The sequence below is a fragment of the Petaurus breviceps genome, unplaced genomic scaffold (assembly GCF_028583685.1).
Source record: "Petaurus breviceps papuanus isolate PSGF00001 unplaced genomic scaffold, PetGlider_PUasm1.0 90644, whole genome shotgun sequence".
In the NCBI taxonomy this organism is placed as follows: Eukaryota; Metazoa; Chordata; class Mammalia; order Diprotodontia; family Petauridae; genus Petaurus; species Petaurus breviceps.
In genome coordinates this window covers 8,243,232-8,270,917 of record NW_027187298.1, presented here as the reverse complement: position 1 = coordinate 8,270,917, position 27,686 = coordinate 8,243,232, and the positions used below count along the sequence as shown (strand labels likewise).

At 35.0% G+C, this 27,686-nt stretch overlaps 1 protein-coding gene across 8 annotated transcripts in view; it reads left to right on the top strand.

The window, feature by feature from the left end:
• Positions 1-24,842, top strand: part of KIDINS220 (kinase D interacting substrate 220) — a 183,598-nt gene extending 158,756 nt beyond the window's left edge. For 6 of the 8 annotated variants that reach the window (XM_069064796.1, XM_069064795.1, XM_069064794.1 and 3 more), the window contains 4 exons: positions 1,310-1,435; positions 4,658-4,756; positions 5,431-5,667; positions 8,562-12,246. In XM_069064796.1, coding sequence (XP_068920897.1) covers positions 1,310-1,435; positions 4,658-4,756; positions 5,431-5,667; positions 8,562-9,836 — 1,737 coding nt within the window. In that variant the 3' untranslated portion in view covers positions 9,837-12,246. Of the gene's footprint in view, positions 1-1,309; positions 1,436-4,657; positions 4,757-5,430; positions 5,668-8,561; positions 12,247-14,354 lie in introns of those variants that run through there. The other 2 variants (XM_069064799.1, XM_069064798.1) reach the window with 2 other exon arrangements.
• Positions 24,843-27,686: the final 2,844 nt, after the last annotated feature.

Here is a 27,686-nt window from a genome sequence, read left to right as displayed (position 1 = left end):
TTTCCTCATCTTTTTCTGTCAGTGACATGATTATCAATTTGCTGGAGATCATAGGGGTTATTTAAGTACTGTTTGTATGATTTCACCCATTACTCCAAACATGTTCATATGTATACACAAAATAGAGTATTTTTATAAGTGTGTGTGGAGTGGGTGGTATATATAAATGTCTGTTGTTTATGTTTCCACTAGAGTTCAACACCATGTTAATATCTAACATTTAACAACATTCTACAGTAGTCTTGGAGGCTAATATATCCTCTGTAATTCAAATCACGTAATTTATCCTTGGGAGGTAGGTTTCTTAAATGATCTTCTAAAATGGTCTTGGTTTCTACTAAGTGTGTTATATTAAGTTCCCCCAGCTGGTATTTATGATGGTGAGTACAAGAATTAAAGATATTCTTTATTCTCCCTATAGGGTTTACATATCCCTCTCCTGATGTGAAATTGACAGAGGGAGTCAGGAAAAGCAGTATATTATTCTACACTGATCTGCCCTTGCTATAAATAAATATTATAAACTACTCTTATTTTTACCTTTTAAATAGATTAAAAAATTTTCAATATGGTATCTTTAATGACATAACTAAGAAATAAATATACTTTTTTTTCATGGTGAGTTGCTTGCATTGTTTCAAGGAAAATTTTAAATTCTACCCCCATTCTTTATCAACAAATAATTTACTTAAAATATAACAGATACCAGAAATCTTTAGGATTTTTATGTTTGTTTCTTATTTTGGTTAAGGTGTTGTATGGGGTGCATGATAGAATTGGGGAGGAAACATAAAAAGTTGTATTTTGGGGTTATTTTTTCTTTTGGCTTTTGTAGGTGCTTGGATTCTCCTTGTAAGCTCTTTTCTTTTATATAGTTTTTTTCCTACTTCTCTCTTTTTTCAAAGTTTATCTCTCTTATTCTTGCTCTTGATTGAGGCATATTCAGGAAACAGTCTTCTACTTGGATTTGCTTGGTGGCTAAATGACCTAGCCTTCTGTTTTCTTTTTTTAGAAATTTGTGATTTGAATGAAACTGCAGCTTTTCCATAGTGAGGTAACACATTGGCAATCCAACATTTTAAAATAATTTTGTACTATGTCTTAAGTAATATTTCCTTCTCATTTCTTAAGTATAAGTGATTCAGACCATTCCTTATGATAACTTCTCAAGTTATTGAATTCAGTGTTAATCGTGATGTTTTTATAGCTCTATGCCATGAGATTTTGCACACCTGACTTTGTATAAAAGACTTTATATGAAACATTTAAAAAAATACTGTAAATATATGTTTTTTTTTTCCTTCTCTAGGGAACAGTGTCAGGACAGTCAGTGACATTGAATTCAATGAATGTGGATTCTGTGTGTGAGAAACTGAAACAAATAGAGGGCTTGGACCAAAGTATGATACCGCAGTACTGTGCAACAATAAAAAAGGTGATGTATATATTTATGTATCAGACTAATATTTAAATGAGAGAAGAGAAAATGAGGTTGTTTTCAATTTTTCAAAGTTTTAAGTTTTTCCTCTTAATGTATAAAATGGACATGATATCTAAAAATAAAAAAAAACATTTTAAGAAACTTACTATAGTCAAATGGTATTACCACTTAGATTTTAAGCTCAGCTTTCAGTTGAGAACCTCATATTTTGTGTTCTTTCCCTTTTGTCATTTATTTGTACGATTTAAATAATTATCAAAATTTGTAACGCAATCAATGCAATTAAAGAAATGTTTTTAGGATCTATTAACTTTATGATTGTATAATTGTTCACGTAATGGTTTTGGGTTGGCACAGTTATCCTGAAAGAGTTATATGACCTCCTAGCCAATACTTACAATTTTATTAGCTACCATTTGAATTTTAGCACCTGCTAATTAAGTCAGATAGCCATGCATTCAAGTAGAAAGACTTCACTTTGATTAATCATCTTGTAGTTGAGCATATTGCCAACAAATTATGTTATCTTAATCAAGAGTTATTTTCATTAAAAAGTATCAGTATTAGTGAAGAACAAGTATTCCTCTACTGAGTTGTAAGTTCTGTTAGATCCTATTGAATTAGAAAGCATTTGAGTATAGGTTCAAGGGACAGACAACTTGTTCACAAACTTCTTGTTTCAGAATCACCCCAGTATTGTCCCTAGAAAGTTAGTCAAGAAATTATAACTTTTTTTGGCACAACAGCTTATGAAATAATCACAAATATTATTGTGATACTTAAAAGAATGTTAGTTTATAGCCAGAATTAGAGAAATATAAACACATACTATAATGAACCATCTCTCCAGTCTTCAGCTGTTATTCTAACCCTTGTTCCTTCCTCTTTTCTCTACCCCAATAATTGTCCTTAGTTTGTCTCTTGTCTAGCCACAATTATTAAGTTTTGAGTAACGGATCTATTTTGTTTACTTCCAGTTTGTTAAAATTTGTTCATTGCCATCTGTTAAAATCCCTGGAGCCTTTCTTCTATTGCTGATTTTAAATGAAAATGTTTTGGTAGTATGGGCTTTTTTACTGTGCTAGCTGGTGCTTACCCTAGCTTTCTCTCAGTTTCTCAATATCTGTCTAAAGGAAAAGACTGACTTTTTGGGGAAAAGATATATATAAGGTGAATGGTTCTTTTCTAATCAGAAGAGTATTTTCTTCCATCAAACTGTTCTCCTGATCTTTAAAACTAGATTCTGTGTAAAACTTAATTTAAAATTAGCATTTGATTGGCTTGTTAGGAACCTTTGCTGGTTTTTTTTTTTTAATTATAGCAGGGCCTTTGATACAGACTTTTATACGTTAATGTGCCATTTAAAAGAGAGATTAGCTTCTAATCTAGAGTAGCTTCTACACAAATTAGATGAACTACCCTATCATTTCTTACTATATTTGAGAAAACATGAAATAAACTTGTTCCTTGTTCTTGAATAAATGAATGAGTGAAAGAAAAGGCATGTATTAAGTGCTTTCTATGTGCAATGTACTTCATTTAAGTGTTGGGGGGTATGCACAAATAGAACTGTGGAGACAGTGTCAGCTTTCAGGGAGTTCATGTTCTAATGGGGGAGAGAATACATAAAATAGGTTTTAGCTACACGTCAAATAGAAAAATTTGATGGACCTGAGGACAGAATGGCAAAAATGAGGATGATACATTTTCTTTAATGTCATTTCATTGGATATATCCATATGTGTTTATGTTCAATAGTGCCAAGGACTTGATGAGAACTTTCTCTTTCTGCTGTGGCTACTGAGGAGTTAAAAGCTATAGTTAGAGGTGATGGTTGAGGCAGTGGGGGGAGGGGTGGTGGTTTGACTTTCTTAGCATGTGCTCCCTTCTTTCCCTTCAGATTTTCTTGCTCTTCACATAGGCTAGATTTCCTGCCCACATGGTGGAAGTTAATGGGGATGGGTGACCCCTTTCCCACAGCTTTGCTTCCCTGAATGATGACTTCAGGGGCTGGGGCTCGGAGCAGGGATGACAGGCACTATTATTCCCAGGGCCCTGGGCTATCTTCATCAGAATCTCAGAGGATTGTTGGTTGAGAGGGTGGCACATGCCGCTACCTATCTCTTTCTTGGATGCCTTACTACTTCTTAAATGTTTAGTTCTAGGCAGTTATACTTGTTGAGGATCAAGATTTAAGTAAGGTTTCACAAACTTATATGGGTATTTAATTGCTATAAATAAATGAATTAAGATTCTCAATGATTATAATTATATGCCCTCACCCCCAAAAAACAACCCAAATTTATCTACATTTGTTATCACAATGACATCTTTATAGGTGGGAAGGTTTAAGAATAGCAGAATTTCAGGGTTGGTAAGGATCTCAGTAGTCATTTGCTGCAACTCATATCTAAAAATAAATCCCCATTACAATATACCCAATAAGTAGCTATTCAGCCATTTCCTAAAGGCTTCCAGTGGTCTCTTTACATTACAAAATGGTGCTTCCCATATGAAAAAGTTAATTTAAATGCAACATATAATTAATTCCTTTACCAAAATCCATTCCAATATCTAATCATGATTTGAAAGTGAGCCTGCATTCTTAAAAACTGTCCTTCCTGTGTCCAAGCTCTACTAGTACCTACCACTTTAGAGGGATTTGAAATACAGGACCAGGTGAAAAGCACTCATCCTTAAATCAGCTAACTGGATACCAAGGAGGGAGGCCAGTAAGAAGATTAAAGTCAAAGAATGTGACTTTGGGGTAGCTACTATTCATGAAGTGTTTGCTAAGTATTGTGATTTGCTTTGGAGGAGAATTTCTACACTGATGAAGTTAAATTTTTGAATTCATGAAGGATATGATAAATTGCCAAAACAAGTAGCAGACATTACAAGAACTGTGAGTGCAGAGACTGGAAAAGTCTGGAGTGAATGAAGTGGTACTTAAACCAGTCTCCTAAAGTGTTAGTAGGATTTAAGTAGGCAGAAATAGATGAGTTTATGACTTACTCATCTTTTGCTTTCAAAGAAAGTACTTTGAAATTGTTGGAATAATATCCAGATTATTAAATGATAATGGATAATGATTCTTCTTTACAACCTTTTCTAGTCTGTAACAGTTATCTTAAAAATGGACTAAATGTTTAGCTCAGAAGTCTTTCATGTTGCTTTTGTATTTACACATATTTATTCAATTTTTAATTTAATCAGGCAAATATTAATGGCCGTGTACTGGCTCAGTGTAACATTGATGAATTGAAGAAAGAAATGAACATGCATTTTGGGGACTGGCATCTTTTCAGAAGTGTGGTAAGATTATATAATTTTTATTCACTTCTTTGTCAAAAGCTAGTAAGGAGTCAACTAAGTATTTATTAAATACCTCTTTTGTGACCAACATTGTGCTCAATGCTAGGGGAACAAAGACAAAAATAAAAAAGCAGCTGCTCCCAAGGAGCTTACTTTATATCATGGGGAATATGTACATATAGAAATACATAAAAGATAGTTATAAAATAGTAATTTGAAGTAGTTCCTGTTATTAATCCAATAAAAAGTAATCCAAGTATTTATTTGTTTCTCATATTTGAATAATGTTAATATTATTTCTAATTTTATATATTGATGTTGGCCAAATCACACCTAAATGTATTTTATATAGAAGTTTAGTTGACAGCACCTTTGTTCATTTTCCTGGCTTGTATTAAATATCACATTGTTTTCTTCATACCAATTATATTTCAAAGTAATACTGATAGTATAGTAGACATATTATAAAGTGTTGCTCTTAATTTAAAATGTTCAGTATCTATTACATTATTACTTAGCAGGGGCATTGTAGGTAGCCATATATACTGTTTGAAGTTTATTTGAAATATATTTTCATATTTCCTGCTGTCTAATATCTGGGAATTTTAAAAATAAATTTTAAGACCTGGTTTTCCATTAACACTAGTAATACTGTTTTTCCTTGTTTTGTTAAGGTACTTGATATGCGAAGTGCAGAAAACCAATCAGTTCCTGAAGAGTCACATGTAATGTCAGATCACACTGATATCTCTGTCCCTCATGGAGAATCTCTTCGTCGCTCATTACATAATGAATTGCCACATACAGAGCTTTCTAGTCATGCTCCCTACACATTGAACTTCAGTTTTGAAGAACTGAATACTCTTGGTCTTGATGAAGCTCTTCCACGCCACAGTAATTTAAGTTGGCAGGTACTTGTTAAATTTTGCCTTTAGTGTCTGAAGTAAAAGGAAAATGCGTTATTTGTAGGGAAAATATTGGTCATATTTCATTTCATTTGGTATTTTCAAATTGGATTAGATTAAGTGATAAATGGTTAAAACATAGGTTAATTACAGAGCTGTATATACACAAAACAGTAAAAGAACTATAGTAGTTTTTCATAATTACACTTTCTCATCTGATGTTAAATATAACTGGAAATATTAAAAACAATGATAGACATTTTAGCATGTGGGCTCTTTTTCTGGATGTGCTACAAAAAGGGAAGGAAGAGGACAGGTGAAGAGCAGGAAAAGGAAGAGGAAAGAGAGGAGCAAAAAAGGATGAATGAGGGAAAGAAGAGCCAAAGAAGGAATACATGAGCAGGATTCAGGAAATGAAGGAAAGAAAAGGGCAAAGACAAAAGGATAAATGTGAGAGAATGAAAAATAGAAATCATCTATGAGAAATTTCAATTTAAAGGAAAAATATTCAGGAGAAGCAGTTCATATAATGCATGGTAGGTCTACTATTATTTAATAAGGATATTTTTTTCTTGAACTAATGGGAAATATTTTTATTCATTTCTCTTGTATTTCCTTTTTTTAAAAATTTCTACCTCCCATTGTTCCTTTTTCATTTTGTCTCCCTTTCATTATAAATTGTTAGAGTCTAGTCTTTAATGCCTGTCTACTTCAAGGCCAAAGTTAGATTTTTTTTTTAGGTTAGAAAATGGAGTTTAAAAAAAATATTCTGTTACTTGAATTTTTTTAAGACTAATTAAAGGAGAGAATAGGTCAAAACTTTATTCTCCTTCCCTATTCTTTCCCCACCCTCTCAACATGATTAATTCCTTTTCTTCCTTCTGGGTTGTCTTTAGTATCTTTAGAATTCATCTGTATTCTATGCTTTATGTTTCTTACTGTGACCTAAAATCTGACCTTTCTTTAAATTTCAGTGGCAGACTTCTTGTAATCAATATCAGATTGTGAGTGAATCTAAAAAGGGAAACAGGAAATTCTCCCTCATTGGGGGCTCACTGTATTGCTTCCACATCTTTACTTTTTACCTTTTTCTCTAGTTTTCCCTTGCCTCTTTCCTTTGCTTCTGTGCCTATTTTCCAACTTCATATTTTCCTTCTCACTTATTGGAACCTTTTAAAATTTAAAGTAATTCTGATCTCTAAGCTAGGTTACACTTATAGAAGCATCCAAAATGAAAAATTTTAGTAGTTCTACAGTGTCGTGGATCAGAAAACATAGAGTATTATTTTTAATTCTGAATGCCACACATCAGAAAAGATAATGACAAACAAAGTTACACCTAGAGAAGGGCTACCAAAATGGTGAGGGGACATAAAGTCATGTTGTAAGAGAAATAGTTGAAGAAATTAAGGAAATTTATTCTGAAGAAGAAAAGACTTTGGGGAACAGCTGGATTGTGATTGCTATCTTTAAATATTTGAAGGACTATTATATGAAAGATATTATATTTATTCTATTTTACTATAGAGGTAAGAACTACAAATAAGTGAAAAGTCATAGCAGGCAGATTTTGTGTATATAAACTTGCTATCACTTGGAGATATTTAAAAGTGGAATTAAACAGCTTCATGAGTGATTTCCCAATTACTGGAGGTGTGCAAAAAGAGAATTGGTTACTACTTTAGGGAGTATTAAGGAGGATTTTTTCATTTTCAAATTAAATGTTAAAAAGGATTCATTCACAGATAAGTTTTTTTTTCTTCATGACATTGGCAGTTCTTGAGAATTCTGATTCCAACTTGATTTGGAAACCTGTTCTCTCTTGTCTCATCTAGTTTTTTTAATGCAACTCTAAGCCTTATAACTCCTTTCTCTTGTTCTTTTGCATCTTTTATTCACTTTATATGTTTTTCCTTAAAACCTTTTTCTTCCCTGAATTTGGTACTTGACTGGAAAAGTACAGTCATAATCAAGTAATATTGGTTATTTTTCATGTTTGACACTGCAGTATACAGTAGCAGTCCGTATGTTAAGGACCTGTGACTTATTTGATGCAGGAGACCATTGTGTATAATTTTCCTCCACTAACACATAAGTTAATCTATCTATAATTTATGGTCTTAGAGACTTGTTTGAAATTCAGAGTGGTAGTATGTAGGACTACAGTTTTATCATCTTCTTTTTAAAATTCTTCTTCAGTTAAAGAAAATCCACCTTCCTCTCCCCTTAAAAAAGAAAGAAAAACGAAACTCTTGAAATAAATATGTATAAGCAAGAAAACATTTAGGACATTCCCACATATCCTAATAAATATATGCCTAAGTGTGAACTCAGAGGTCATCACTTTTCTTATCAGGGAGTGTGTTATGTTGCTTCATTGTAAGTCCTCTGGAATTTGACTTAGTCACTACTTTGATCAGAATTCTTAAATCTTTCGAAGTTGTTAGACAAGTAACTTCTGAAAGTATGTTGAAAACTGACATTTTAACATTAAAAGATTTCTTATCTCTTTTTCCTGCTTCCTTCCCTTTCTTCCATGACACTATTTTATTAGCCTTTATTAACTTGTAATCAACCAAAGTGACAGTTTGTAGACATAAAAAGAAAGTGCCAAGATTGTTTGCTGATGCAAATGCTAATTACTATATATTTTAAAATACTACTCTAAATGAATTTGCTAAAATCTTTACATAAAATAATTTTTAAATAATGTCCAAATTGAAGAATTTCTATAACTTCTTGAACTACAGAACTTAAGTGGAATAACATTAATTTTTCATAATATGCTGATAATTTTAAGTGACCTTTGAGAACTCCAGGATTTCAAAATTCCTGGTATTTGTTATTCTTTATTTGCTTAGTTGAATTCTTAAAATATTTTCTTTTTTCTGTCTTCACAGTCACAAACTCGCAGAACCCCAAGTCTTTCAAGTCTCAATTCACAGGATTCCAGTATTGAAATCTCAAAGCTTACTGATAAGGTTCAGGCAGAGTATAGAGATGCCTATAGAGAATATATTGCTCAGATGTCTCAGCTAGAAGGGGGCGCAAGTTCTGCAACTATTAGTGGCAGATCTTCTCCACACAGCACAGGGCTATACTATATGGGTCAGAGTTCATCAGGGGGCTCTATTCATTCCTCTATAGAGCAAGATAAAGGAAAGGATAGTGAACTGAAACAAGATGATGCAAGGAAGTCATTTTTGATCAAGAGGGGAGATGTTATAGATTATTCATCTTCAGGTGTTTCCACTAATGATGCATCTCCTTTGGATCCTATCACTGAAGAAGATGAAAAATCTGATCAGTCTGGAAGTAAGCTTCTTCCAGGAAAGAAATCTTCAGAAAGACCAAGCCTCTTTCAGACAGACTTGAAACTAAAAGGAAGTGGGCTGCGCTATCAAAAACTTCCAAGTGATGAAGATGAGTCTGGGACAGAAGAATCAGATAATACTCCACTTCTCAAAGAAGATAAAGATAAAAAAGCAGAAGGAAAAGTAGATAGAATGCCTAAATCTCCAGAGCAAAGCACAGAGCCTATTAGAACCTTCATTAAAGCAAAAGAATATTTATCAGATGCCCTCCTAGACAAAAAAGATTCCTCTGATTCAGGAGTAAGGTCTAATGAAAGTTCTCCAAATCATTCCCTTCACAATGAAGTTGCTGATGATTCTCATCTTGAAAAGGCTAACCTCATAGAACTTGAAGATGACAGCCACAGTGGAAAACAGGGAATACCACACAGCTTAAGTGGCCTTCAAGATCCAGTTGTAGCACGGATGTCCATTTGCTCAGAAGACAAGAAGAGTCCTTCAGAATGCAGCTTGATAGCTAGTAGCCCTGAGGAAAATTGGCCAGCTATAACTGGCCAAAAAGGCTATAACTTGAATCGAACACCCAGTACTGTAACCCTAAATAACAACAGTGCTCCATCCAATAGAGCTAACCAGAATTTTGATGAAACAGAAGGAATTAGGGATACCTCCCAAGTTATTTTGAGGCCTGGTTCCAGTTCTAATTCAAGTGGTATTCAGAATGAAAATCTAAAAAGCATGACCCATAAACGAAGCCAACGTTCAAGTTATGCAAGGCTTTCAAAAGATTCTTCAGAGCTTCTTACAGTGACCTCTTCTGACAGTGCAGGTTTTGGTGAAGAAAGAGAAAGCATTCTTTAAAGGGAAACAAAAAAAAATCATTATTATTATATCTCCAAGTCAAGATTTCCTTAAAAGTCCATCAAACAAGAATTTAGTGGTTAGTTTTTAGGAACTTTTAGGAAATAAAAGATTGTCCTGTAATTGAAAGAATGGAATTCCATTTTTATTTTTAAAAGTTTTTGTGATTATCTGACTCCATGTATTTTAAAGTGAAAATCTAAGGCTAAATCTGAGAGTAATGAACCTTTTGTTAGATCTTAAAAACATTGTTTCCGAATGTAAAGAAAATGAGGCTATTGTTCCCTTTTAGAAAACAAAATTTTCTCATTGGGAGACTGACATAATGTGTAAAATTGAGTAACCCATAAATCCAATCTTGCAAACATTTATTAAGCACATTTATGTGCAGGGCCTTATGCTGTGCTCTGGCTTTTAAAAGACAATACAAATAGTCCCTGAACTAAAGTAGCTAATATTCCATTAACAACAATTGCTGAGTCACTTTTCTGCATGAAAAAATAAATATACCCTATGGTTATATTTTGAAGCACTAAACAGATAATTTAGTAGGACTTTAAGAAAGTGAGTTAATAGTGCCCGGGGTTAGGCCCAAGGAAGCTTTGATTTTGTCTTTCCTTTTTTCCATTTTTTTTTTTGTAAGCAATTGGGGTTAAGTAAATTGCTCAAGGTTACAGGGCCAGTTATTATTTCTGGGTGTGGTGCTAAGTATCGGAGCCCAGATTCAATCCCAGGTCATCTCGACTCTGGGGCTGGTGCTCTTACTCACTGTGCCACCTGGCCACCCCTAAGCAATTGGGGTTAAGTAACTTGCTCGAGGTTACACGGCCAGGTGTTTCTGGGTGGGTGCTAAGTGTCTGAGCCCAGATTCGATCCCAGGTCATCCCGATTCTGGGGCCAGTGCTCTTACTCACTGTGCTACCTGGCCGCCCCATCCATTTTTTTTTTTTGGAGGGTAGTTAGGGTTAAGTAACTTGCCCAAGCTTACACGGCTGGTTTTTTTGTGTGGGTGTTAAGTGTCTGAGGCCAGAACCGAACTTGGGTCCTCCTGACTTCAGGGCTGGTACTTTACTCACTGTGCCACCTAGCTGCCCCTTTTCCATTTTTCTTGATTGAGATTCTTTATATTACTGAAAACCTGGGAATTAGCCAGAGTGGGTACATTGTACTTTGTTATTCACAACCCCGAATTTAATAGTCTGTTCGTATGTTGGTTCAAGAGCTAAGCTAATGAATGAAAACACATGTAGCTATAATGGAATTTCATGAGTCAGAACCAGAATATGGTACATTTTCCCTTAATATACTTGACTTTTCTGCTGTGTTGGTATATTTAATTAATTATATGGCAGCTTACAAAACATATATATATATATATATATATATATATGTAGCATCCCACAAGTAAATTGCATTTTTAACATTTATGACCATTTCATCCACTAAATATTATGTGCTTCCTCTGAACAAAATATTATACTAAAATCTAGCTAGGAGACATATGTATATGATAAGCATGTCAGGATTTCTTGAATGGATAAATGAGTAAATTGGACTATTTGTACATGAAACAATTACATAACAATTCAAGATAGTGTATTCTTAGAATATAAAAATGTCCTCACTGAAAGAAAATATACCCATTTTATTTATTCCCAAACTGTTGCATCATTTTTTCTTATTTGGGGAGGAAATCATCATAAAACCTTTCATTTAAGCCTCTGTAACAAAGAAGGAGGTCAGAAATGCTCAAAATCAATGTGAATATGAAAAATTGTTTAGATTCCATTTACATTGCTATTCCCACATTTACTGGAATATATGTACATATTTGAACGTGAGGATTAGTAGATACATCACAATCGCCCAGTGATTTCCTGTTGTCTTTAGAAGTAACTTTATGCAGCACACACCTGATAGTCATAACTATGTGCAAAGTATAAGGATCATATGGTTTTAGTTGAATAATCATATTGTGATGGGTACTTAATAGTTTATCTTTTCATTAACATAATGAGTGAATCATTAACTGAATTAGAATCTTTCAGTTATGGCACCAAGTAAGTTGCTTCCTTGTACCCAGTGAAGACTGCATTATTATTGTGTGTTATCTAAAAACTCATAAAATAATTATTTCATGTAATCTTTCATCAAGAAAAGTATCCAATTACAAAACAAAAGGACTAGGCTGGTTATTGACAGGTTATTAGCTTTTAGAATTTCATAACACATTAATCTGTGAAGTTCTGTGATTAGTTTAGACCAACTATTTCATTCCTTTTAGATGAATAATTGTCATATCATTGTCATTTTAACACATGTCTTACACTCAAAGTGAATTTGCATGGTTTTTACAATCTGAGTATCAAGTGTGTAGTTTTAGAAAACAATAAAAAAAATTGGCATGCCATTTTTGACTCGCGAGTATTTATTTATTGTAATGATAATTCATACTCTGAGCTGTTTGTATGGCAGCTTTTTATGGCTTATTGATATACTTTATATGTTCAATTTGACATTAATTTACTTGTCTAGAGTGTTCACTATGATTATTTCCTGTGATTGAACCAATCATTTGGGTAAATGACTTAAAAGTATCTGGTGATTAACCTTTCTAGTGCACTAAATGGCACACTAATGAGCTAAAAAAAAAAATTCAATATGTACCAACTAACACAGTGCAGCCTTATAGCTACAGCCTCAGAAGTAGCTTATTCACCAGTAGGACTCTAGTAAAAACAAATCACTGTTTATTTCCATGACTCTCACCCCAGAGAAGTATACTTTATAGTAAAGATGGAAAATTATTTATTATTTTAAAAAAATTCTTATCATTAATTCACTTTTCTCAGTGTAGTTAATAGTACTTTTTCCAAAATTTATACTCTGTTTAGCCATTCCTAAGTAACAGGTTAATTTCTTCCTGCTTATTGCTATGCTCAGAGAAGTGGATCTAAAAAGGATTCTGAATACTTTTACTTTAGCCACAGATAATTTTATTGTCATAGCATAATTTCTGAGCACTTATCTCTATCTTGGTAACATGGTAATATTCACATGAATGACAAATTCTGAAAAAATGCCTATATTTTATGGATGATTTAGCTGTCACCTTTATGGATGATTATACAAACTATTATATCATGTAAAACTTTAAAAGTGTCATAACTATTTAATCACTTTTTTATTATCATGAAATAAAAGGTCTTATTATATTCTGTTACTTTTGTGTAATGGTTAAAATAATTTTCTCTGACTGACCAAATAATTGTTTTAGCAAGTTATCTACCAAAAGTCTACTTATAACTGTAGTATTAATTATAAAAATGTTTTGCATGTTTTATTCCTATTATAGTATTGATCTTTTATATGTCATTCTTCTTATAAAAACTAGCCATGAGGAAATATTTTTGAATGGGAAGACTATTAGCTTTTCTCCTTTATGATTGACTAAGATAATTAAGTTTAAGATCATATATAATATCTCTGGTTATACTAGAGATTCTCAGCCTCTTTGGAATGACTAAACTTTAGTAGCTTCAGAAAAAATACTGGTTGAAATTGATTCTTGTGAGAGTAAGTCACTAAAGGGAAAGGCGTGAGTTAAAGGCGTATTACTCCTTTCACTTCTGTGTGTGAATGGTATTGAAGCAGTGTGAAAAAATTAGAAGTAAGAAAAAAAATGTGCAGTGAAGTTGGATAATGTGGATTTTTATAGCCAGCTTTTAAATATTCAAGAACTGATTGTTTGCTAGGGGCGGCTAGGTGGCGCAGTGAATAGAGCACCAGCCCTGGAGTCAGGAGGACCCAAGTTCAAATCCGACCTCAGACGCCTGACACACTTACTAGCTGTGTGACTTTGGGCAAGTCACTTAACTCCAACTGCCCTCCAAAAAGCAAAAAAAAAAAAAAAAAATTGGGGGCGGCTAGGTGGCGCAGTGATTAAAGCGCAGGCCCTGGAGTCAGTAGAACCCCATTTCAGTTCTGGCCTCAGACACTTAACACCCATACAAAAAAACTAGCCGTGTCACCTTGGGCAAGTTACTTAATCCAAATTGCCCTCCAAAAGACAAAAAAAAAAAAAAGAACTGATTGCTTAGGTCCCTAGCTTTTCTTTTCTTCTTGGCTTTTTGCCATTTCTATTTGTTTAAATATCTCCCAGAGAATTTCAAAGGGGAAAAGAAAAAAGGAGATAAAATATAAACCATTTTTGCAAGTTTTTTTTTTTTTCCTGACAAATGCCCTGGCCTGGAAAATCTGAAACCCTGGATAAAATTAGACTTTTGGATTTCTGTATTCTGATAGTCCTGTTTTCTACTGGCAGGAAAAATGCAGAATTGATTATAAGAATGTGAATGAAAGGTAAAGACATTCTTACGTAGAGCAGTATGCCCGATCTGTGGATATAACACTTGAGTGCTCATGGTGGAAAAGGTTGAGAATCTCTGGGTAAAACCACCTAAGGAATAGAGAGATCATCTTAGTATCTTACATAATTTTAAACCCTTTCATGCCTAGGAAGAAAATGACATCCAAGGTAATGGCATCTGAAAAGGAGAATTCAGTCTGAATTAAGGTAGGTGGAAGTCAAACTACTGTATCCAAATTTTCAAAGTCCTGTGATTAAAAAAAAATAGATTTTAGAAGAATGTTTGAAGATAGTTCTTTGTAATTGAGTAGTTCTGTATCCTGTAATTCATAGTTAAGTGTCAATTCAACAGTCTCACTAGAGGTATGTAAGAAATATCCAAAATAAGTGTTACATGTTGACTCCCACAACCTAAAGTTGTGGGAGCCACTTATGGTAGACTGCGAATATAAAGAGTGTAAAATATTTAGTTGTGTCAGTTATGTTACACCATGGGGATAAAACAATGATAAAATACCAGGCTCCAATGACATCTCAAAACCTCCATGTTCAACTTATTACCATATGCATAAGGCATTTTGAAGGAAAAATATAAATATTTTTAATTCTCTAAACCATTATACAGCACAAGCACATATATGTGTATATGTTATAGTCAGCTAAAGTCAGATCATGACACCCACAAAGTCCAGCTTATAGCCAGTCAAGACTAACTGATTGCTAGCCCCCAGTTGAGAATAAAGCAATTTTGTTAAAAATATACATATATATATATATATATATAATGTGTATTATATTTCTTTCCTTCTCAATGGATGGAGGAGGGAGGGAGAGAATTTGGAACTAGAAAAAGAAAAAAAGTCTAAGCCTACACAATGAAAAACCTGGGATTGGAACCCATACTTTTCAATTCCAAGATGATTACTTACTATATATGTTTGATATAAATGGACTTTAGTGGACTTAATTAAGCTTTGGTTAAAATGTGATTATTGAATAAAGACAAAAAATTATAAAAAAGAAAATATACATGTAGGTAAAATATAACTAATGTTAAATTTATTGAACTTTAAGTATGTATGTTAAAAATGCAAAGTAATTTATATAAAAACCTTCACACTCCATTCAAGTTGGTATCTGCTTATATTGAGCTGAAGTATGTTGTAGGTAAAATTTATAACAGTCATTATGGTACTTGAATAAGAAGTCTCTCAGATGATGTCTGAAGTAGACTTGATTTCTAATTAATTAGATGGTGTGACAAATAGTGAGGTTCCAGTGTAGTACTGTTTTTGAGAGACTACTTACAGAAATGTTGGCAAGGGATAAATCAACCTGATAATTGTAGTTGTTACCAAAAAAACCCATTGAATAACTAACGTGCTAAGCTTCTTGATTTAGTCTAATTGGAAAGGTCATCCTGAATTTCAATTTAACCATCTTGAGTCATGCTCATATTATCTTCAAGTAATTTTATCAAACTTAGAAAATATTAAGGTGTAGTCATGGTATCAGCTTAAATTAACAGAAAAAACAACTTGCTTGTAATTAGCATAATTTGCATGCTGTGTGCTGAGTCCTTAAAAAGTTTTTTCCTCTTTAAAGCAAGTTAGATATGTTCTCAATCTCTTGATAGCACTATAAATCTATGACACCACCCCAGACAAATAATTGCACTCTCTGGATTATTGGAGCCTGAATTAATGTTATATTAATGTAAAACAAAGTAGGCTGTGTTCTCAATATTACATAAAGTAAGAAGTGATAGAGAACTGTTAAGAACAAGGAAGGATACTGTTAGCCAGTAGATACCAGAAAGGTGATAGTAATCATATTGTAACTGACATTTTCTTTATACCTACCTCTTCTATTTGCTATCAAGGCAAAGTGGATTTTATCTCTTTCTTACTATCCTACCTACTGAGCAAAGCAATATTGCTTTCTCTCCCTATTGACAAATTACTTTTCCTGACAGTTGATTCTTCTCTCCAAAAATAACTGGGAAAAGAAGAGGCTGCCTTGCCAATGAATAATCCTGCTATCCAATGGTATACAATGGATCTGAGAAGAAAGATAAATCAAATTTAACTGTAGTTATTTTCTGTAGTGTAGCAGTTAAAGTTTTCTTAAAACCAAGTGTTTTTAAGCAGCATAAAATTTTAAGACAAGCACAGATTTATAACAACATGTATGCAGTCTAGGTATAAACCAACATTTCATGTTCTTTTTCATATTTTCATGCCAAGCTTTTAATAAAAAATATTTTTTTAACCATTAACTTTCTGATCCCAGTTCAGTGCAAAGTATTTTTCTCCCTAGGACCTTATGATTGCACTTTTATTCCAACTAAATTTTCTTTGCTTTAACTTTTAAGGTTGTTTATTCTCTTTAATTTCAATTTTTAAATCCCATTTTCTTTCCACTTTTCACATGTATTCCTCCTTTTTTTTTCATTTGGAAAGAAGGGAGGCAGCTCTGATTAAACTACTACTTTGCATTGGTTTGAAAAACAAACTAAATCTTTTGAAGAAGACTTGGTGGGGAATGTAGCAGCTGTGTCCAAATATTTGGAGGCAATCATTTGGAGGAAAAAAATGGACTAATTCTGCTAGATTCCAGAGAAGAGAGTTAAGACAAGTGGGTAGAAGTTTCAGAGGGAGATGTTATTTCACCATAGTAAAAAGAAAAAAAGTGTGGCCATTGTTACTGACAAGTTGCTGAGTTGAACCTTTGGAGGGAATTTCCATGCTGGGAATTCCTTACACCAATGAAATCTCAGACTAGAGCCTAATTAATTCAGTTAGAAAGGGAAACCACTATAACAGTTAGTTTCTGTCTGAAAAACTGTTAAGGTGGAGAACATCCAGAGGGGCAACCAGAAGAGCCTCAGCACCATGCCTTATTTCAAGAAGCTAGGGATATTAAGAGAAACCTTAGAAGGGACATAAAAGCCATCTTTAAATATCTGAAAGGCTGTCTTGCAGTGAGTGGTAAGATTTATTTTACTTGACCTTAGATGGCAGAAGTAGGAGAATTGGTCAAAAAAATTTTTGGTTGTTGTAAAGAAACAAAGTTAGGTTTGGGTAAGAAAAACAACAAAAAATAATTTGTCTACAGGGAGTAGAATGGAACAAAGAAAGTAACTAAGCTTCCAAAAATGAAATGGATTTCCACTGAAGGTGTAGTGGATTTTCCTTAATTATGGATTGTGAAGCAATGACTAGATAACCTCTTTTCATGTAGGTAGGAGGTAGGAGGTAGACTAAATGGCCCTCTAGTTCCCTTCCAACCATGTGAATCTATAAGAGTTGGAATAGTCTTCCTTGTGAAGTAATTCCCTCATAACTGGAAAAGTTAAAAAAAGAAACTGGTTGATCGCTTTTTAGAATAATTGTAGAGGGCATTTGTAATCAAGGGCAGGGTTGGTTTAGAGCTCCAGATCTGATTATGAAATTCAGGACTTTGATTAGTAAGTCGAGTGGTTTACAAGTTTAAAGAAAAGTTTATAATCATCTAGTTGCTCCTTGATTCTTTACCATAGAGCTTCCAAAAAACATTCTTAAACTAGCATAAATCATCTATTTTCTATATTATCCAAGCTCTTTTTCCCCATTAGAATGCATAATTGAGAACTGACTATACCAAAACTTCATGTAATGAGTGATCTTTCTCCTAGAGGGATTTTATTTACTTATGATTCACTTCTTTTGAGTTCTTTTAAAATTTAACATAGTTTTATGGGCTTTTGAATGTCTGCTCTTGTTGCTGCTGTTCTCTCAACAGCTGTTCCTTTTTTTTTTTTTAAACAATAGAAGCTTTGTACTTGCATGTTCCATTCCACTCCCAGCAAGGCAAATTAGTAGAGGTACATTGAGACTGTCAGAAACCCCAGCTCCCAGCATGCTTACTTCCTTTCCTATAACATTAGCAAAAACCAACAGAGATCAGTGAGATGCCCAGTCCTCTCCTTGCTGGGGGCAGGGGTGTGAAGAACCTGCCATGTCCTCAGCTGATCAATCATGCTGCACTTTACTCCTCTTCAGCTACTTCCTCCACAACTTCCTAGCCAACTGTATTGCTGCCTTTCCTTACCCCTATACTCTTGGGTCTGTGAACTATGGTCAAATCAACTCTACCATTGAATCTATGTTTGTGTTATTTTACTATTTAATGACCCCATTCATCATCTCTTTAATTCATTGGGACAGAGTTACCTCCTTTACTACTATATCCCTATGTGTATTGTGTTCTCCATTTGAATGTGAGCCCTTGGTGACCAGGACTGTCGTTGCTTTTGTATTTGTGTCTCCAGAGCTTAGTGCAGTGCTTGGCACATAGTAAGTACCTTGTGACTCCTTGTACTTTAATTCTTTCTGTGTGTTTGCTTGAACATGAGCTTGATTTTGGCTGTGACATTCTTGGGGGGTTATCATTTTGGGAATTCAGGAAGTGACTAGTGGATTCTTTCAGTTTCTACTTTTTCCTCGGTTTCTAAGAGATCTAAGCAGTTTTCTTTTATGATTTCTTGAAACATGATGCCTAGGCTCTGTTTTTGGTCATCTATTTCAGGTGTACAAGGATTATTAAATTATCTCTCCTTCATCTATTTTCCATGTTAACTGTTTTTGCTATAAACATTTTCTTCTACTTTTTTAAACTTTTGACTTTCTTTTAATTTTTTTTATGTTATGAGGTCATTATTTTATACTTGATCCATTGTAAGTTTTCAGGGAGTTTGTTGCTAGGGTGAGGTTTTATAACCTCTTTTGCCAAGCTGCTAATTGCCTTCTAATTCTTTGTTCTATGTTTCTTGTTTCTTTTACCGTTTTTTCTCCTAGAGTTCTCATTTTATTAATAAAATTTTTTTTTAATTCTTGCGTTATCTCTTCCAGAATTTCTAGTTGAATTTGTGTCCAAGCCATATTTTTCTTTGAGGCTTTGATTATTGATGTTTTGGAATCATTCCCTTCTTTTGGGTTTGTGTCTTGTAACCCTTTCACCCTAATAGCTTCTATGATGGATTCTTTTTTTTGTTTGCTCATTTTTCTAACCTACTTCCTAACTTTGGACTTGCCAGGTTCTGCGGTCATCTGGAGAGAATGTTGGGGCTGAGTTTGTGTCCTCTATGGTCTTGCTTTCTTGGGGGTTATTGAGTGTTGTATTATTCCAGAATCTTAAGGACAGCTCACATTAGAGAGCAAAAAGCTTTTAGTGATACCAAAGTAATATGATAACTGCCCCCTAGAAAGAGCTCTGTAAGTTCCTGACCTGGGAAGAGGTCCATGAACCTCTTCCATTCCCTTGAACCCCTAGATACATGTCTCCAGTTCATCCTGAATCTGTGGCCCTGAACTGAGTAATGACAGCTTCTAGCGTTACCTACAGAAGATCAAACTCCTTTGTGTGCTTCTTGCCATCATATATAACTTCTCCCTGCCCTGAAATGTTCTGGTTATTCCTGGCTGGCCCCAGTCCCAGTCCTCAGACTTCTGTCTCTCTCGTTTTGCCAGCCTTATCATGAAAAAATTACTCGCTGTGTAATTTCCAGTAATCTTTCCAGTCAAGATTCAGTCTGTGCATTTTTTAGATCTTTGTAGAGGAATTGTTGACCTTAGTTTTATGTTTTTTGTTATCACCTTTGAAGGCAGGCAGGCAACAAGTATTTATTAAACACTTGCCATGCATTGTACTAAGTGCTGGGGATACAAATATAAGCAAAAAAAAAAAGACAGTCTTTGCCCTCAAGAAGCAAACATTCTAATGGGAAAAGACAATACAAAAGACAAAAGGAGCTAAAAGCTGGAATGCAGAGGGGAGAAAAGGCACAGTAGTGAAATCTAAAGAGCCAGGAGCATGATCTTGAGAATGAAGAGTGGCCAGGCTAAGCCCATCCTCAAAATACAGGCCCCTGCCTTCATGAATGGACATAGAAGGGTAGCCTGTCAGAGGGGTGGATGTTCCAGGGTTGAGAAAGTCCCAGGTCTGAGTTTAGGATCAGAAGGTAATTGAGTCCTGGTGACAAAGTCCAGGGACTCCAAATCACAGCCAGGAGGGGAATGCATATGTAGGAACAATAAATTTAATTTAAATCTTTATTTAGTGTGTTCATATTAATGCTGAGTGCTCATAGATCAGGTTGTTTTGATGTACTCATGAGGTCATCGACATGGATATTCCCATTAGGAGCCCATTCGTGCCTTTTCATCCCATACAAACCTTGCCCATCTCCTCTCAGTAATCCTTTACAGTGTCTATGCTTCATTTTATAAGCACTTAGTATGTACAGAGCACTGTACTGTAAGGAGAATACAAATAAAGCAAGAAAGTGTCTACTCCCAAGAAGCTTACATTCTAATAGGGAAAGACAGTATGTGTAGGAGGTTTCAGTTACCAGTCAGATGGAGAGGTTCACTGAAGCTCTGGTATAGCAGCAAAGCAGAAGGTGATGCAGCTTCCTAAATGACATTTCCATTAATAAAACCTTACTCATTTCTGACTTTGAACCATTCAGTGATGCCAAAGTCTTGGGTGCCATGAAACCCCCCCCTTTTTTTTAACAGCCATCCAGGTTACATCTCCATGGGAATTAACTTTCTGTTATGATAGTTGAGGTGATTGGATTGGACACAGTGACAGTGGTTTGAGGGCATTGCTATTCTGAGGGCTATTGGGCTAAGTCTAGGTCTGTATCCATTAGGATCTTAGGGATTGTGGTAATGATTTGGCTTGCCTGGGGCTGCTGCCTCTGATCTCTCAGAGCACCTTGTTGCTTCAGCTAGGCTGCCTTGCCTGTCCCATAAGTGGTCATTATTAGAAATTCCTGGCTCCTTTTCCACAGAGATAGTTTCCCTGATGACAGCTGCATGAGGTAGTCTGGAAGCCAGTACTTATTGGAGGGTTGGGGAGATGCTGTGCTGCTATTCCCATGACCCTTGGGCTAACTTGTTTGTTGATAGTAGTCAGCAGTTTCTGGTGGGCCCCTTCTTCCCAAGGGTTGCTAACCTCAATGTTGTCTATGTATCTAGATAATCTACATCTAACCATGTTTCTTGACTATGTGGATATAAACTATCAATTACCCTCAGTGTCTTTATATGACTGTTTCACTTCCTTTTCCAGTTGTACACCTTCCCTGATGAGATCTTTTATGCCACTTATCCTGTACAGTGATTTTTTGCTATATTGCAGCCTACTCATGCCCACCACGTGACTCTCCATTGCCCTTTGGATGAACTGTAAGTTTTAATTCTTCAGACAGTATGGCATTTCATGACTTACAACTGTGTAGTATCACTGGAAGAATATTGATTTTTAAGAGTTGGGCCTTTGTTTCAAAGGAAACAGGAAAGGAAGTAAACTTCAGTGACTCTATAGTCTCTAGTGTGAAATATAAACTCTCCTCTGTTTGACATTTAAAGTTCTTCACAACCTGGCCCCTTCCTACTTTTCCATTCTTCTCACACTTTGCATTCCGTTTTTACTGGCTGACTTGGGGTTCTACGCCAGGACTCTCTGGTCTCCATCTCTTTGCATTGCCTGTCCCTGATGCCTGGAATGTACTACTCCCTCCTCACTTCTCCTTTCCGAAATCTCTGGTTTCCTTCAAGACTAAGCTCAAGTACTATATTTTTTCATGAAGGCTTTTCAGGTCTCTCTAGATTCTAGTAACCTCTCCTGAAATTCTCCTGTATATACTCTGTATATCTTTATAATTGTACATGTTACCTCCCTTTGGGTGTTAGTAGAGACTATTTAATTTTGTCTGTTTATCAAAGACAGAAGTGAAGTAGAAGCAGCTTAGTGGCATAATGTGTTGGAAGACTCAAGTTCAAATGTAGCCTCAGACATTTATAAACCCTGAGCAAGTTGTTTAACTTCCATTCACCTCTATTTCCTCATCTGTAAAATGGCAATAATAATGGCACCTGCCTCCAAGGGTTGCTGCAAGGGTCAAATGAGATAATTGTAAAGTACTTGCTTAACACTGTAGCCAGCACATAGTAAGCACTATATAATGTTCGCCATTATCAGTAGTAGTAGTGTCATGAATGCTGATCAAAGTGCTTTTTACATAGTAAACATTTAAATATGTGTATATTGACAGAGGCATTAAAGACTGTAGAGCTTCTCAGATGCAATCCTGAATATTCTCCTCCTATCATTACTGGTCCTGGGTCATTGTTTATCTGCAGTGTCTTCACAAACCACCTGTATATAACTAAAACATAGATGTGTCAAACTTGCCAGCAGTAAGCACTGGAAAATGCACACGTTGCAACCAGCCTGAAGTATATTAAAATGTAATTGAGGAATGTTTAACAAGACGAAAAGGGAATGAAGAGGGAAGAGTATGGCAGGAACTTGGCCGAGCTCTCCCAAATTCCCCTCCAAACAACCTAAAAATAATGCCTCAAAATGAATTCTAGAGTGGCAGAACCAATGAAAAGAACAAGGTGAAATAATTTTCCAGCCTAGGTCCACTTAGAAGGTTGACAAGGAAGGTCTGTCTAACTCTGGTGGGGATTAAGTACAGATGGCCCAGGCAAGGTAGTAGAAGGTCACTCCTCAACAAAACAACAATAATTGGCCTTGTGCCCGGGCATGAGCCGGCAGTGAGGTACCATGCAAGCCAGCAGCTAGACCCAGTACCCCAGCGGGAGCCAGCAGTGGTCCTTGCCCCAACAAGCCAGTGCAGACCTTGGGGGCAACTGAATCAGCAGTAGGGACTTCCAGAGCTCTCAGCCCACAGATGGTAAAGGGGTCAGACAGCTAGTAAGGAGATTACAGGAAACACTTTGCTGTTACTGAGTACGGGACTCTGTTGCATTGCTCAAATGGGGATCTGGGTCACAGACCCAGGTCACAGTTCCAGGGTAAGAAGAAGCAGTACACACTAGAGTGTGCAGCTATAGAGGAGTGGGGATCCTGGTCACAGGTCCAAGATAGAAGAGAATGCTTATGTTCATTCATAGATCAGAGCACAGGACAGATGAGTAGTGAACACACTTCTCCTTAGATTATACCACCTTGGAAGGACCAAAAACTTACAGGTCTCCAGAGTTATCTCTGGAAACAGCAGCATGAAAAGCCTGATGCTTGGGAGAGTGCCCCCTCCACCCAGGAACTGAGCTTAACTTTAACATGAAGTTAAAAGTCAAGAAACAAGCTAAAAAAGTTTTTTTTTTTAATTTTAGAAGGACTTCATCATAGAAAATGACTATGATGACAGGGAAGATCAAAACAAAAACTTAGAAGAGGATGACAGTGTCAAAATGGCCACATGAGAAGCCATAAAGAAAAATGTAGAGTGGGTGTCAGGTTTGAAACTCCTAGAAGAGCTCAAAAAGGATTTTAAAAATCATAAGAGAGGTAGAGAAAAATTAGGAAAAGAAATGAGAGTAATACAAGGAAATCATTAAAAAAGTCAACAGATTGGTAAAGGACACAAAAAGTGGGAAAAATGTACAAAAATTCGCTGAAGAAAACAAAAAAGTAATTGGCCAAATGGTAAAGAAGGTACAAAAATTTCTTTTAAAAAAATTCATTGAAAAAAGTTGGCCAAATGGAAACGTAGATACAAAAACTCACTGAAGAAAATATTTCCTTAAAAATTAGAATGTGGCAAGTGGAGCCTAATGACTCCATGAGACATGAAGAAATAATAAAATACAATCAAAAGAAGGAAAGAAATATAACGAAATGTGAAATATCCCATTGGGAAAAAAACAAACTGACCTTGAAAAATAGATTGAGGAGATATAATTTAAGCATTATTAGACTACCTGAAGGCCATTGACAAAAAAGAAGCTTAAACATCATCTTTCAAGAAATTATCAAGGAAAACTGCCCTGATACCTAGAACTAGTGGGTAAAATAGAAATTGAAAGAATGCACTGATCACCTCCTGAAAGAGATCCCAAAATGGAAACTCCCATAATGTTATATCTAAATTCCAGAGCTTCTAGGTCATGGAGAAAATACTTCAAGCAGCCAGAAAGAAACAAGTTAAATGTCAATGAGCCACAGTAAGGATTATATGGGATTTAGCAGCTTCTAAATTAAGGATTTGGAGAACTTGGAATGTAATATTCCAAAGAGAAAAGAAACTAGGATTACAACCAAGAATCGCTTACCCAGAAAAAGAGTATAATCTTTTTGGGGGAGGGGGTTGTATATTCAATGAAATAGAGGACTTTTAAGCATTCCTGATGAAAAGACCAGAGTTGAATAGAAAATTTGACTTTCAAAGACTGAAGAGTAACAGAAAAAAGTAAATAGGAAAGAGAAATCATAAGAGATTCAATAAGGTCAAACTATTTACTTCCCACATGGGAAGATGGTTCTTGTAATTCCTAAGAACTTTATCATCATTATTAGGGCAATTAGAAGGAGTATACAAAGAAGTCATGGGTGTGAGTTGAATATGATGAGATGGTATCTAAAAAAAAAAAATGGAGGGGTGAGAAGGAGGGATACACCGGGAGAAGGGGGGAGGGATAGGAAGAATGGGGAAAACTATCTTGCATAAAAGAGACATGCAAAAAGTTCTTACAGTGGAGGGCAAGATGATGGGGGAGGGGGCTGGCAGGTTTTTCTTGAACCTTCCTCTCATCAGAATTGGCTCGAAGAGGGAATAACATACACACTCAATTGGTATAGAAATCTGTCTTACCCTATGAGGAAGTAGGAAATGAGGAAACTAAGAGGAGGGGTCAGATACAAGAGAGGGTGAATTGGGGGAGGTAGTAGTCAGAAGCACAACACTTGTGAAGAAGGACAGGATAGAGGGAGAGACAGAGAAGGAGGAGAGAGAGCCAGGGTGGGGATCGAATGGAGGGAAATATACAATACTTATAACTGAATATGAATAGGATGAACTCACTCATAAAACAGAAGCAGCCGAGTGGATTAAAAACCAGAATCCTACAATATGTTGCTTACAAGAAATGTATATGAAGCAGAGACACACACACAGAGTCAGGCTAAGGGACTGGAGCAGAATCCATTATGCATCAGTTTAATTTAAAAAAAAAAAGCAAGGGAAGCAATCATCATCTCAGACAAAACAAAAGGAGATCTTTTAATAAGCAAAGAAAATATATCTTGCTAAAAGTTACCATGGACAATGAAGTAATACTAAACATATACGCACCAAATAGTATAGCATCCAAATTTTTAAAGAAGTTAAGTGAGCTACAGGAGGAAACAGGCAATAAAACTATATTAGTGGAGGACCTCGACTTTCTCCTGTATGAATTAGATAAATCTAACAAAAAAAAGTTAAGGAGGTGAATAGACTTTTAGAAAAATTTGATATGATAGACCTCTGCAGAAAATTGATTGGGAATAGAAAGGAATATACTTTTTTTCATTAGTAGTACATGGCATCTACACAAAAACTGACCATGTTTTAGAGCATAAAAACCTCACAAGGAAATGCAGAAAAGCAGAAATATTAAATGTATCCTTTTCAGATTATAATGCAACAAAAATTACATTTAAGAAAGGACTTTAGTGGGGTGGCTAGGTGGCCCAGTGAGTAAAGAGCTGGCCCCGGAGTCAGGAAGACCTGAGTTCGGTTCCGGCTTCAGACACTTAACACCCACACACACACACAAAAAAAACTAGCCATGTTACTTTGGGCAAGTTACTTAACCCCAATTGCCCTCCAAAAGGCAAAAAGAAAGAAAGAAAGGACCTTAGGATGATAGCTGAAAAATTAATTGAAAATTCAAATCTAGTTGTAAAGAATGAATGAGCAAGTCAAAGAGCAAATCATAAAAACAATTTCATTAAAGAGAATAACAATCAGACTACCAAAATTTATGGAATGTAGTCAAAGTGGTACTTGAAAAATGTATTTCTCTAAACACATCAATAAAGTAGAGAAATCAGATCAATGGATTGGACATACAACTAAAACAATTAGAAAAATGAAAGTAAGACAACTATTGAACTAACAAAACTAGGGGCTGATTTTATGGGGGGAAACCAGTAAAACCGATAAACCACTGGCTAATTTGATTTTTAAAAAATTACTACCATCAAAATTGAAAAGGGTGAATTTAGCACAAATGAAAATGAAATTAAAGCAATCACCAGGAGCTATTTTGCCCAATTATGTCCCAATAAAGATGACAATCTTAAGGGAAATGGATAAATGTTTACAAAAATAGAAGTAGACTACTTAGCTTCATTGTAGAAAACGAAATTGAACAAGTAATCAATGGATTCCCTGGGGAAAAAAATGCCCAGGGCCAAATGGATTTACAAGTGAATTCTACCAAACATTTGAAGAACATTTAATTCCAATATAATATAAATTATTTGGAAAAACTGGCAGATTCCTTTTACAACACAAATATGGTGCTAATACCTAAACCAAGAAGAAGGAAAACAGAGAAGAAAACTGTAGACAAATTTTCCTAATGAATGTTGATGCAAATATTTTAAACAAAATACTACCAAGGAGATTATAGCAGTATATCATAAGGATCATATACTATGACCAGGTGGAATTTATACAAGGTATGCAGGGCTGGTTTCAGTGTTAGGAAAATTGTTAGCATAATATATTAGCTGACCAATAGAAGACATGTGATTATCTCAGCAGATGCAGAAAAAGTTTTGACAAAATATAGCACCCATTTCTATAAAAAACACTAGAGAGTATAGGAATAAATGGAACTTTCCTTAAGATAAGTAATATTTTTCTGAAACAGCAAGCATTAACTGTAATGGGAATGTGCTAGAAGCCTTCCTAATAGGATTAGGGGTGAAGCCATAATGTCCATTATCACCACTATTATTAATATTTTATTATGCTAGAAATGCTAGCTATAGCAATAAGAGGAAAAAAATTGAAGGAATTAGAATAGGCAATGAGGAAACAAAAGTATCATTCTTTGCAGATAATGTGATGGTATACTTAAGAGAGTCCTTAAAAAAATCAACTAAAAAGCTCTAAGTAATTAACAATTTTAGCAAAGTTGTAGGATATAAAATAATCCATGTAAATCATCGGCATTTCTATATTTTACCAACAAAGCCCAGTAGCAAGAGATAGAGAAATTCCACTTAAAATAACAGCAGATAATATAAAAATACTTGGGAGTCTACCTACCAAGACAAACCCAGGAATTATATAGACACAATTACAAAACACTTAAGATCTAAACAATTAGAATATAATAAAAATGACAATTCTCCTTAATTTAGTTATTCAGTGAGATACCAATCATATTTCCAAAAACATTATTTTATAGAGCTTGAAATAATGACAAAATTCATCTGGGAGAACAAAAGGTCAAGAATATCAAGGGAATTAAATGGGAAAAAATGTAAAGGAAGGTGGCCTAGCCACACCAGACCTCAAACTGTATTATAGAGTGGTAATCATCAAAAGCAGTCCAGTATTGGCTAAGAAAAAGAATGGTAGGGGGCAGCCAGGTAGCACAGCAAGGAAGGGCACTGGCCCCAGT